We start from the raw sequence: 12585 nt of genomic DNA on the forward strand, positions 1-12585 counted from the left end.
GGCACAGAGCTTTAAAAAAAGTATGGATCGAGCTAATCCGCTCCAGTTGCTTTCCGATATCTATAGCTTGCAGTGCCTCTCTGACAACAGAGTAGGCGAAGGCCTGCAAACTGAATGGAGAGGTAGGGTTTGGGGAGGGCACATATAATCGATAATAAGCTGTACATCTGCTTCCCTACTGGATAACAATTTAGCAATGAAGACACATAAAATAACAGATGCATTCACTTTATTCTGAACAACCAGAACCCACATCACTTTTACAAAAAAGGACAAACCACATACAAATAGGTTGTAACAAAAAACAAGGACACAGACTGCAACAACAACCTTCACTCAATGTTTACACTAACAGTAAAATAAGATTACAGGCATCACTTAATATAAAAATATACAAAGACGTGTGATGATATTAATTGTGCTTCATTGTTCATGCTAGTAGACTCACATACAACATCTTTATACATAACTTTAAAACTCATGCACTCTGAAAATGTATGTCCCAGGATTATTCTGGGCAGGCTGAGAGCTTCAGCCAACCACAGATTTTTTTTCTGGCTGTGGCTGATAACTTAAAGTACTCTGGCTTATACATTTGATTTGGAGGCACATTTAGTTTAAAGTCCGAGTTCTATAGTGAATGTAAATTGTGCAATTTACAGTCATTGCGGTTGGTAAATCAGGATATAAAAGTTCTACACAGCAAGGTTGTGCAATTTAATAACCATGCAAGTAAGCTATATGAGCCGGGTTTATTTCTTCTTGCCTGCAAAGCCATCGCCCTGTGTTTGCAGAACATTAATTACATGATATAGGATACTCTTTGTTATCATTCATACATCTTCCCCTGCTCAATGGAAGTTGAGGTTCATGACCCATCATATTTATCCAATTTATCCTATTTTGGTGAGTGGAATAAACGATTTGGCAACAAACCAAATAATAAAGTGAAATCTTCAAAATAAAGGCTGATGAATTATGGGATTTTCACAAAGGGCAGAACAAGAGTTTGTTGGTTTTCAATTTAAGGACTTCAATATAACAAATCAAAATGTTACATCTGCTCGTAGATAGAGGTCTTATTCAAAGAAACACTCCATTATGTAAGCACCCATCTACTAAAGTAGGATGTGGAAAGTGGGCCAGTACAAACCAAACCCAGGTTTCACCCTCAGTGTTACATTTCTTTGATCTACTACTGAAATACGAGAACAGGATAATCAAATATACTGCCAAGAGCAATAACAGTGAACCTAGACATCGATACTGATGCAAATAACTGAACAGAGGACAACAACTTATTCTTGGATCTGCTATTTAAAGCTGTCCCAATTCTGCTGTAAATAGTTTATTCATGTTAAAAAAAAGGAAGTTCCTTCTAAAATATTGGTGATTCATTTTGTTATTTCTATCAAGTATTTGCATTAGATTGATTGTCTAAAAAGGTGCCAAATGTTTTCCTTTACTCCCTACAATCAGAAGTTTTGGCTCATTTCGTGTCCATGATCAGCTCTTTATTATGAGGACAAAAATGTAAAACCTAAACTGAACATTATTAGGTTTTCATGTTTAACATCTGCATGTATTATTAATAAGATTTGCATTGAATACATAGACACATAAACATAAAAAGTACTATTTGCACCTGATTCCATATTCTGACTTTTTATAACGCGTTTGATTTTTTCATTCTTTCAAAGGAAAGAGAAAACAACGCCATAATCAGACAGTGTCACTCTCTTCTATTTTAGGGCTTCTGGGTGAATTTTCTCTCTTAAAAAAAGCCTAATTTGAATTTTTCAGGACGTCTAAATCTTACTCATACTGTTGACGTCTGTTAGAAATAGAAATGTTAAGTTTTGTTACTTCAAGACAAATTTAAAATACAGAGTAAAAAAATGCATTGGTATGAAATAGTTGAGAGAAAAACTGGGATAATTGTTTATTTTCTTGGAAGCAGTACACAATCGTTGTCAACTTTACATGTGCTCCATTGTGTGTGTGTAAGGGAGAGACAGACGGGGGAAGAGGCACTACATCTGCTACTACTACTGTTGCAAATAAATTAGGAAAAGTATTATTCAGAACATGTTTCTTTTTATTTACAAACTTCAAAAAAACAAAACAAAAGATCTAAAAGTAATCCAAGGTCATACACATGATCCATCGATAAACTACACAACAGGCTTTGAATAGAGCCGATCCTCAAAGACAGCAGCTTTAATCTTCTCCTCGGCTAAAATGGAACAGGAGACAGTCGGCGTCAACTCGCCCGACCAAAATCGATTTTCATAAATAAATATGTAAATTCAAGTAGAAAGCTGTGAAATAAAAGTCAGTCAGCGCAGCAAAAGCCGAGCTGACGACCAAACAGTTCAACACTGAGGAAACTCGCTTGCTTGCTGTCACAGGGATAACACAGATGGACATTTCTGATGATATGGTGATGAACAAAAAATTAAAAAGGAAAGAGAAGCACTTGATATCGTCAGTTTCTTTCTTTTCAGCTGATGTGTGTTTGGGCTGCCTCAGTTTCTGACCCATTTCTTGTGAATGAGCTATATTTACATGCAAAGAATGGCTCATATCATTCAGAGTAAGTACTTGTATCTTAATTGTGAACAAACTTGTGAACAGGCAGGATGATGGAGGAGTCTGAGCTCATACAGAAAATCATTTTATCACAGCTCAGTATCACAGTAAATATCTTTGTGTCCCTGATGCCTTTTTTATTGGCTTTCTCATAATCAAGAGCCGATCATGGTCGTAAATGGGATGCAATATTTACTTCTTAAATATGTCATTTGCACAGTAACGCACTAATTGGTTGGTCCACATGCAAGTTCTGCACAAGTTCACATGTGCGGGTCAGATTGGCAGATCCTCAGTTCTCTCAAAACAAACAAAAAGTTTCGATCCATAGTAACAACAAAAGTAATATAACCATAAAAATATTACAAACAAGTAAAAGAAAAGCAACAAAAGGAAACAAACAAAAAAAAAACATTGTACAAAAATAAAAATGAATAAATATGCACCGTCATAAATAAATTAATTTGGTAAATTTAAACATTGTAAAAAGAGGAGAACAAAAAATGAAACATAAGTAAACTAACAATTTCAGTTTGAAGAACAAATACATGGAAGTAAAGGAACAGGAAATGCTTTACTTGTCGATGTTAAGGGTTGAACAAAAGGAGCTGGTGCTTTTTAAAGCTCTCGCTGCAGCCATTTTTGGAGGAGAAGATTTTCTACTCGAGGACAGTGCTGACCAGAGCGGAACAGTTTGTGTGATCAGAGGGGAACGATTGGAACAACAGAACTATTGTTAATCTAAAGGGGGACTTGGTCACATGATGAAGCTTTACCAGCTTTCACCCGGTCTACAGACGTATACAGATTAGTGTCTCTTTTACAGTGCAGTACAGTGTACAGTGTTACCTGCAAGGTCATACAGAGGGAAGGAAATGTCCTTTTAGACTGTGAGGATTGCTGTAGAGAGTGTGTGTCTGTGGTGGAGTGAAATCCTTCTCTACGTGTTGACAACATTATTTGGTCTTTTAAGACACAATCCTCTTCCATGGAGGTTTCTGATGTGCTTGTACATTTTGTGTTTTTGGCAAAGCCACACCGTCCCTCCAAAATAAAAGTCAATTTGGTTTCACAATGACCTCTGTTCACAAAATGAGATGAGACAAAGAAAGAAGAATAAAATGATAGCAGAGGTGGAATCTGTGTCACTGTTGTCAGAATGTGTTACCAAACCGGGCAACACAAGTTCCGAGTCTTTTTTTTTTTAACAATTCCTTTTGTAACCCTAAAGAACACAACACACACATACGAACACAGTAACGACACGAGCGTAACCAACACTCAGGGTTGCGAGCGAAATTCTTCTGGGGTTGTACGAACAAGTATATAGGCTTGAGTGAGTGTTTGCATCGTTTTTCGCTAGGCTACAGTAAGACTGTGGGTGAGATTCAGAGAGCCGCAGTGACCGCCTGTCTCTCTTTACCTATCCTCTCTCACAGTTCACATTCAGAAAGATGGAGGCAAAAAGGCATTTTCTGTTGGTTGTTTCTCCGCTACGAGGAGGACACCTCACGAGAACACAGTTTTTTTTCTCATTTTCACCTGGCTGTTTTTAGGCAATGATTTTTCTTTCAAAAGTAAAAGAAAAATACATCAATATAAAATACACACGCACGCACAAAAAATTACAGAAAAATCAGATCTTCCCACGTCTGATGCCTTAACAGAAGGAGTCTTTTCAAAAAGGCCTGGTTTAAAGGCAATTGATTGAGCATACATTCTGTCATTAGAGTTTTAAGGTTTCAGTAATTGTCTTTAAGCTCGTCCTCGACAAGCCTCAACTGCCTCGTCAATAATTCAATATTTTTTCATTTGTTTTCTTCAAGAACAAAGATGCACAATACATCTGCTCCAGCAGTGAATTATTGAGTTAAATAAAATGCTTTCTAAAAGTTTGATCTTTTCACCTTTTCTTTTACCATTTTAAGAAGAATTCAGTAGCAATATTCCACAAGTGACAAACAATACCATTTTAGTTACTGATATTTAACAAATGTTACTACCAGCTATCTTAATTATCAAACCTTCCCCCCCCACCACTGTCATCTTTTTAATAAGCTGAAAAAAGCAAAAGAGTCTCAACATCTAGCAAAGCTGCAGAACTAGAATCTCTAAAGTCGACAGTAAAACTAGTGACCGTTTATGGTCACTGCAGGCCCACACTCAGCAGTACTAAGTCCAGTGATTAGTTTTTCAATGCTCGTATTGGACAAAAGCTCGGAAGCCCAACGTCCTCTGATTTTTCCTCTCCTCTCTGGAGCTTTTTTTTCTTCCTCATGTTTCATCTTCTGATATTCAGCATTAAGATTTGCCGTTCTGTGTTCAATCTCCATTTAGACTGCTTCAAGGCAGTAGAGACAAACAGAGGAAACACTTTAGCAGGGGCTCATTTGTCATCATTTCAGTTCATTTTTTGTCCATTTCCCTCACGTCCTCGCCCAAAGGCCCTTTGAAGCCTGCATCCTGGCTAATAGGACGTCATCCTATCGTGATGATTATTAAATCAAATCAAGCTTGCTCAAACAACCGTTTATCTCATCAGTCACTGTCCACTAACTTCAATCACATCATCGTCATCATCCGAGCTGCTTGAGCTGCCAACATTCCCTCCATTCATCAGCACCGGGCCCCGGTGGCCCTCAGACCGGGCTGAGGGGGAGAAGGAGGAGGGAGATGATGAGGAGGAGCTGGAGGCAGTGGTGGGAGGGTACTGGGAGAGGAAGCTGGATCCGGCCGGACCAGGAGTGGCAGCTGGACCTGGCAGCCCGCCAGGGAGCATGGACCCCGTGTAGAGACTCGCCAGAGACTGACTGTAAGACAGAGGGAATCCTGGAGGAAGCATCCCAGCCATGCCCGCCATGCCCGCCATGCTGGGGCTCAGCATGAACGGCGGCAGAGCTCCTGGAACTGAACTGGCTGCTTTGACTGCAGCAGAGGATGACAGTGATGAGGAAGAGGAGACCGCAGTTGCAGTGCTCGTCGTTGAGGAGGAGGAAGAGGAGGTGGGGGCAGTGCTGGCTCCACCAAAGCCAAACAGATCTGGGTACATGCAACTAGGGTCCCCCAGTTGGGCGTTGGAGGGGTGGAAGTAAGGCGAGCCTGCCCCCATGAAAAGTGGGTGGCTCAACATGGCGGGGTTGAGGCCCAGAGGAGGAAGGCCGTAGCCCCCAGTGAAGGGGAAGCCTTGTGAGGCCAGAGGGGCTGAGGAGTGCTTGCCTGCAGAGGGCTGCTTACTGGGCCGCTCCTCCAGAGACGGGGTGGAGGCTTTGCGCTTGGAGCCTGTTCTCAGGTCTTGGGCGGCAGTGGCATCCATTTTGGGTTGGATTACATTACTCACAGAGGCATCATGGTGGCTCACATTTCCACCAGCAAAGCTGCTCCCGCTGCTGCTGTTGGTCTGAACCGGTTTGGTGGAAGAAAGGTTGCTCTCTGCTGCCCCCTCTGGTTGAGCTCTAGCTGTGCCACCTGTGTAGCGCTGCAACTCACTAATGATCTCTGGGCTGTCAGGTGAAAGAGGGCGGGGCAGAGTCTTGGTGTTGACCTGCTGCTTCCTGTCAGGTGACAGGCAACCATTACTGCCATTGGTTGACATTTCTTCTCGTTGAGCCTGGGAATCTGAGAAGAGGAAACAAGGGGTTAAGTTTAAGCTTTTGGAAAAGTATTAAGAGCTTTAGATGGGCTGAGTTAGCGTTAATTCTGTCAAAATGTCAGTAATGTTTTCTTCACCTCATAGTGCCTTATCTTTGTACTTCTAAACCGTCTCCTGTTTGCTTAAGGTTGAGTTCAGTTCTGCTAATAAATCATCCTACCTTTGGGTGTGGCTGTAGTACCCTCCTCAGCAGTCTTGGCCTTATTAGCAGCTCTGATGGCAAAGATTCGTCCATCAGACGTCCTGATGTAAGTCCCTAATACAGAAAAAAGCGAAAGAAATTATTAGTTCCAGAGATATTAAGTGATGCGTAAGTCTGAAAAAATCAGCAAAGTAGAAACAGAGTCTATAAAGAGGTACTGTACCTTTGGTGCCTCTGATGACGTGGATGCTCTCTCCTGCAGTAATTCTGGCCTGGACATCTGTTGAGCTGTTGGTACCTGGAATCACAATGTCTATAAGAGACAAAGAAAGACATTTTAGAATTCAATAATTGAATTAAGCTGCAAAAAATGTGTGTCAAAAAAGAAAAAAACAAACACACACACACATAAAGAGGTAAAGACAGGTTCTGTTAGTGTCCCTACCAGTAGTGGTGACGATCTTCTGCACAAACACCCCAGCTTTTTGCAGGCAGTTGACAGGGAAACCTCCGAGGCTGGATCCTGATGAATCCTCATCTGGGGCAGACCCTGCAGCTGCCTGTCGGGGCATCATGGGAACTGGAGTTGACTGGACTGGGCGGACACTAGCCACTGGCTTCTCTTCAGTACGAGCAGGTGGGCGCCTGAGCAGAGAGTTTATTTATAAGTTTGTGACAAAATCAGGTTTAGATAATAGATAATTGTGCCTATCAAGTCATATATACATATAACGTTTCTTACCAGTTTCTCTGACTGAAGGCGGGGATGTTGGTGAGGCTCTGGTCGCTGGCAGGGTAGTAGTGAGCGTAGGAAGGGCGAGTGTATGGCACAGATGCCCTCTTCTCCATTTCATAACCCTTCTTTGCTGCTTTCTTCTCAGCTTTGCTCAGCTTCAGCTCCCTGCGGTCGATCAGCAGGGACTCGTGAGGGAATGGTTGCTGAAAGGGAGAAAGGGTTGATTAAAAACACATTCAAAACACACAGAGGTGCCAAATTAGAGATTATTTGCCTCGAAAGCTGCTTAGAATGGTGTGAGCTCAGGTTTTGCTATGAGAGTTTAGTCTGGGAAACATCCTGTGAGAATCCTGCAGATTTAATAATGAGGTGACTCACCACTTCTCAAAATCATGAACCTCGTGAGCTTTCTTAAAACACTGTTATAAATATAAAGCAGAGAGTAAATCCAACTGCTTGTCATAGTTCTCACCTCAAATTAACTCTACAAGTGGATTTAGTGGGACAATTAAGGCAGTGTGTGACAATTCCCTTCAAACAGCCCACATCCAACAGCCTGTGACTTACTCATTTATACGGAGCTGTCAGTCTCTTGTAGAGCCTACTTCAAATACTGATGAATAATCTTCATTAAATTTAAGGCCTCAGGTGACCAGAATGACACATCTTAAATAGTAGGCTAAGCTAGTAAACTCTCTGCAGAAACATCCCCACATGTCCTACTCTTAAAACACCTCTAGGGGGCACACAGTGATAGTGTTTCCTCCTCTCTTTATCTACCTTAGTTATCAGGTGAGGATAGTGGTGCAGAGCCTTTCTGAGGACACTCTCAATGCTGTCCTGAGACTTCAGCTTGACCTGGGAAGGGTCCGGCTCCTCCTCCACAAAGTGAAGAAGAGACTCTACCTCCCTCCTGGTAAAGGTCAGCACAGGGTTCAGGTCATCCACCACCCGGTCTAATGGAAGGAGGGAGAATGGAAGACAGAGAAGAGGGAATAAGATGGTGTATATAAAGAGACTTCTGATTTCCTGAACCTCTTTAAAGCATAAGAGGTCTTAACATGTCTGTCAAAGCTTACAGAAAACACTTGAGACAGTTTAGACGGTCAGACAAGAGCCTCTTGGCTGCAGTAGTCTGGTTTCAACACATTGCAGATAAATGAGTTTTGGGGGTCTGTCTGCTGAGTGTTCATACAGAGGAGTCTGGACTGGGCTTTCAACTGAGTCTGATTACAGACAGATGTTTGAAAGCTGACATCAGTGATATCCACCATGTTGTGTACATTCATTTGAGAAGACAGATTGCACAGTATTTGTACATAGAAGATGTCTTATTATGTTTTATATTACATTCTGATCAGTTTTATATGTAAATTACTTCCTGTTTCCATTTTTTCCATCTTTTTTTCATTTTCCTATTTTCCTTAATTTCTGTTTTGATTCACTAATGACAAACTAAAGTTCAAAAACAAATTAAAAATTAATAATTGCAATAAGATGATACATGTATTACCTTTGTCACTAATCTTCACATAAAACCACACATTTTAAAACTTCAACATACAACAGTAAATATGAAAAGATAACCAACTTATGAAATGATTCTGTCTTAAAGGAATATTAAAGGTCACTGATGCATTTTCTGACTCACCTGACATGCCCTGTTTGGAGATCTGCCGGTCGTAGATCTTCTTCTCCAGCGTGAAGTCGCACACCAGCCTGTAGATATGACACGGCTTCCTCTGACCGTAGCGGTAGACACGGCACACGGCCTGGGCATCATGGCACGGGTTCCAGGAGGCGTCAAACACCACGACGCGGTTTGCCCCAATCAGGTTTACGCCAAGACAGCCAGCCCTGAGGACCAGAGAAGTCAGCAATCAGGTTAGGTTTTTTAAATGCTACATTTATGATCTCGCATCAATTTTCAGTCATTTTAATAACTGTTAATGTGTATGTTTACCTGGTTGATAGCAAGAAGACCAATGCTGAGGTGTTGGCTGGATCGTTGAACTGGTTTATCAGTCTCTCTCTCTCTGAGGCCGTTGTACTTCCATCCAGTCCTTCAAGAGATCACAACCAACAGAGGGTTAAGCAGGGTTTTCAGTAGCTTCTTGATGAACAGGTACAATACAAATTCTTCTTATAGTTTCAATTATCTTAATTTATTTGCTAGCTTATATAAAAGTTTCATAATAGTGTTATGTAATCTGGCAACAATCCTGGTTTTATTAGTGCAACTTTGCCCCTGTCGATTTGATTCTCTACCTGCTATAATGTGAAATCAGTGGATGAAATAAGATAACAAATGTGTGACGACCAAATTAAGATAACTTTTGTGCAAAATTAATTAATTTATGATTTGTCTGACAAAGAAAACCAATCTATGATTAACTACAATCCCAGAGATGATGTCTGACATGACTAAGGTAATGGATCTCATATTTTACAAGACCATTCTTTGAATATCGTTGAAATACACAAACACCAAATTCTTCAAAAGCTGTGAAATACTTTCTATGCTTGTGGAGACCATTAACATTTAAGTCTGACTGTTTACAAGATTCACCAGCAGATGGCAGCACTCACTGTAGGTCAATGAGAGTAGTAGTACCAACTAACCAGTGTGGTTAGCAATACCTTCAACCAAATATTTAACAAGGAAAGGCATAATAAGTGATCACTTACTGTAGTAGTTGAGGTTGCGAACCCAGTTCTGGTTGTTTCTGTCTCTGCTGGACGTGTTGGGTGATGGAGGCACCGGCCTCTTGGCCAGAAAGTCCTCGATCACCGTCAGTGTGGACAAACTCTGACTGCAGGAGGCAGACATAGAACAAAATTAGACATTGGATCAAATGCCAGAAAGCTTCAGTAATGTTGATGTAATGTGTGATGTGAAGTAGTATTTTACAAGAATTCTGTATTCTAAAATTGTAGCTTGTTTATTGTCTGATGTTTTACCTGAAGACGAGGAGTTTGTCTCCCTTCCTGACACTCTCCTCTATCAGGTGGAACAGAAGCACCATTTTTGCAGAGTTCTCCAGGAGGCCGGGCTTGTAGTCACACATGATGTCCTTTGCCTGTCCATTTAAAAGGAGACACTGTTAAAATCTACTATAATATTAAACATCACCTTTACTTTTATCACCTTTACATTCATGGTTCCCAGATTAGTTTACCTTATTTAAGCAACTTAGACTAAAAAAGTGAGTGACACCTGATAACTAAAGAGATGTCATGACAAAGGTTTTGAACTTAAGCTTAACTTCACTCTTAAATGCAAAACATATTGCTGGACCTTAAAATAGTTCTGACAAAACTTTCCAAGAAAGTGTAAAAACACTCAAAACCCTCAAGTCCCAATAGTGTTTAAATCACACGCTTATATTGATTTATTTATCGCCTTTAATCACTCACTGCTGCCAGGCTGTTACTCTAGCCCTAGTGTGTAGGCTTAAGAACTAAATGAGCAGCACCAAAAATCAGTAAGAAAAGTGTTCAAAGATTACAAAGTTCAGTGGTTAGAAATGATGTACTGGGATGTTGGTAAGTCCAGCTTTCTTTGAACTGGATCATTGTGGATTAATGCAGAGTTAATTATTCTAAAGGTATTTCTCATTATTAAACTGTGTGTGGCAGCATTGGACTGAAATACATTTCCTAAAACCTTAAACCTCTTAATATTGCAAGAGAACATAATGTTCTGTTAACAATCAGACAAACAGGGGCAGAGTTCAGCTTAATGTTACAGGAGGTAAAAACAAATATTACGTCAGTTTCTAAATTTATATCACTTACCCATTCATAAGTGATGACCTGATTTGCTTTCTCCTGCAGCTGGTTGAGACTCAGGCCACCAATGGGGTTTGGATTCTCTATGGGCTTTGACTTGTGATTGGGTGTGGTGGGACATCGGGTGGGACCTGTGGAAGTAATGTCATCAAGGTCCAAGTCCTGGTCGCTCGCCAGGTTTTCTTTTTGTAAGGCCTCGTACAGCACGTCTGGATGGTTCCAAATCTGAGGAAAAACAGGAGATCAGCGGTGTCAGAACACTCTCTCTGGTAACTTTATCTATTACATGAACAATTAGGCACGTTTTACTTTAAAGAAGTCAACAATTGATGTTAAAAAGAGGTCAATTTGTAACCCTCCTTCTCACCTTGCAGCAGACGCAGAAAGCCTTTAGTGGGTTGAGGCTGAGCCAGCCAGTGTTTCCTGCCTCTCTGAAGCGGTTCATGAACTCGGTGTAGAGCGCCCTCTGCAGGGGAGACAGACGCACCAGGATCACATGTTCCTCTTTGGAGGGCAGCTGGTCTCTCAGGACATCATGACCTCGTCTGGAAAAAGAAAAGTAACAATCAATATTTCAAGTGTCATTTAAACTAAGAAATATGTGGAAAAATGTCAGGTCTTTCCAGAAGTAAGTTGAATCTTTGTATTTCCTATCAAAATATTTAATGGTTTTGTTTAGCGTGCAGTTGTTATTGGTTGGTTAATAAAGGCCTCTGTCTTACCTCTGTACAAAGCCCTCCAGCAGGCTGTGCAGGACATGGCTCCTGTACCTCATCAGCTGGACGTCCTGAGGCGTGCTGTCCACACACTGACCGTTCAGAATGGGACGCTCGAACATGTTACTGAACTCCTGCCGCGTACCTGAAGTACATACAAGATGTAAAAGCTAAAGTTAGAAGATTACCAAGAAAACAGCTAAAATAAGAAATCAAGTCATTATGCTACACTCCTGTAGTGATGTATCCTCTATAACAAGAAGCACATCTTGTCCTGTACCTAGGAAGTCGGGTCGGACAAAGTCGACCATGCACCAGTACTCGATCAGGTTGTTCTGGAGTGGATAGCCTGTCAGGACGACGCGGCGTCGGGTTCTGATGTTCTTCAGGGCCTGTGATGTGCTGGCATGGCAGTTCTTTATGCGATGGCCTTCATCACAGATCACCACATCTGGACCAGGCCGCGCCAAGGCTCTCTCGATTCCTGGAGGAGGATGACAGGCAGACATATTTTCAGTGATATTCAAAACTATACTGTTTAAAATTAAACTGCAAGTCAAATTCTATTTCTTCCCCTGATCATCCTTCCCTTTTCCTCCCCACCCCTCTCCCCTTCATCTTTCCCACCTTTGAGCAACTCCTGCTGCCTGTCCTCTTCATCCAGGTCAATGACGACAGGTCCCGTTGTTTTCTTGCTCTTCTTCTTCCTCCCAGCCACAAAGCTCTTCTTCATGGAAAGAAGGCGGTACATCTCGTAGCCCATCAGTAGAACCCCTCCATCCCGGGCCCAGTCCTCCACCACCTTGGCCCTGGTTGTTGTGTTTCTGGAAAATGTAGGTAAAGGTAGGTCAAGTTAAGGATTCTGCATCTCAAAACTGAAGACACATAAGTGAAGGAGTAGTAGAAGAGCAAAGGCATTGAAAATTAAAAGTACCTAATCCAAATTATTACAATGTGA

At 41.3% G+C, this 12585-nt stretch overlaps 1 protein-coding gene across 1 annotated transcript in view; it reads right to left on the reverse strand.

Annotated features, from left to right (window-relative positions):
- Positions 1–212: 212 nt before the first annotated feature.
- The window catches only part of LOC138589502 (helicase ARIP4-like), a 37388-nt gene continuing 25015 nt past the window's right edge, over positions 213–12585 (reverse strand). The window contains exons 8-22 of the mRNA XM_069659812.1: positions 12255–12451; positions 11908–12111; positions 11634–11772; positions 11279–11456; positions 10918–11136; positions 10081–10199; positions 9808–9932; positions 9083–9182; positions 8771–8976; positions 7900–8075; positions 7126–7322; positions 6829–7028; positions 6607–6696; positions 6402–6497; positions 213–6207 (exon numbers count right to left, since the gene is read on the reverse strand). Of these exons, the coding sequence (XP_069515913.1) occupies positions 5135–6207; positions 6402–6497; positions 6607–6696; positions 6829–7028; positions 7126–7322; positions 7900–8075; positions 8771–8976; positions 9083–9182; positions 9808–9932; positions 10081–10199; positions 10918–11136; positions 11279–11456; positions 11634–11772; positions 11908–12111; positions 12255–12451 (3319 nt within the window). The 3' untranslated portion in view covers positions 213–5134. The remainder of the gene's footprint in view (positions 6208–6401; positions 6498–6606; positions 6697–6828; positions 7029–7125; positions 7323–7899; positions 8076–8770; positions 8977–9082; positions 9183–9807; positions 9933–10080; positions 10200–10917; positions 11137–11278; positions 11457–11633; positions 11773–11907; positions 12112–12254; positions 12452–12585) is intronic.

The sequence above is a fragment of the Semicossyphus pulcher genome, unplaced genomic scaffold (genome assembly GCF_022749685.1).
Source record: "Semicossyphus pulcher isolate SPU_LCO1_2020_fin unplaced genomic scaffold, fSemPul1.0.p SCAF_13, whole genome shotgun sequence".
Taxonomy (NCBI): domain Eukaryota; kingdom Metazoa; phylum Chordata; class Actinopteri; order Labriformes; family Labridae; genus Semicossyphus; species Semicossyphus pulcher.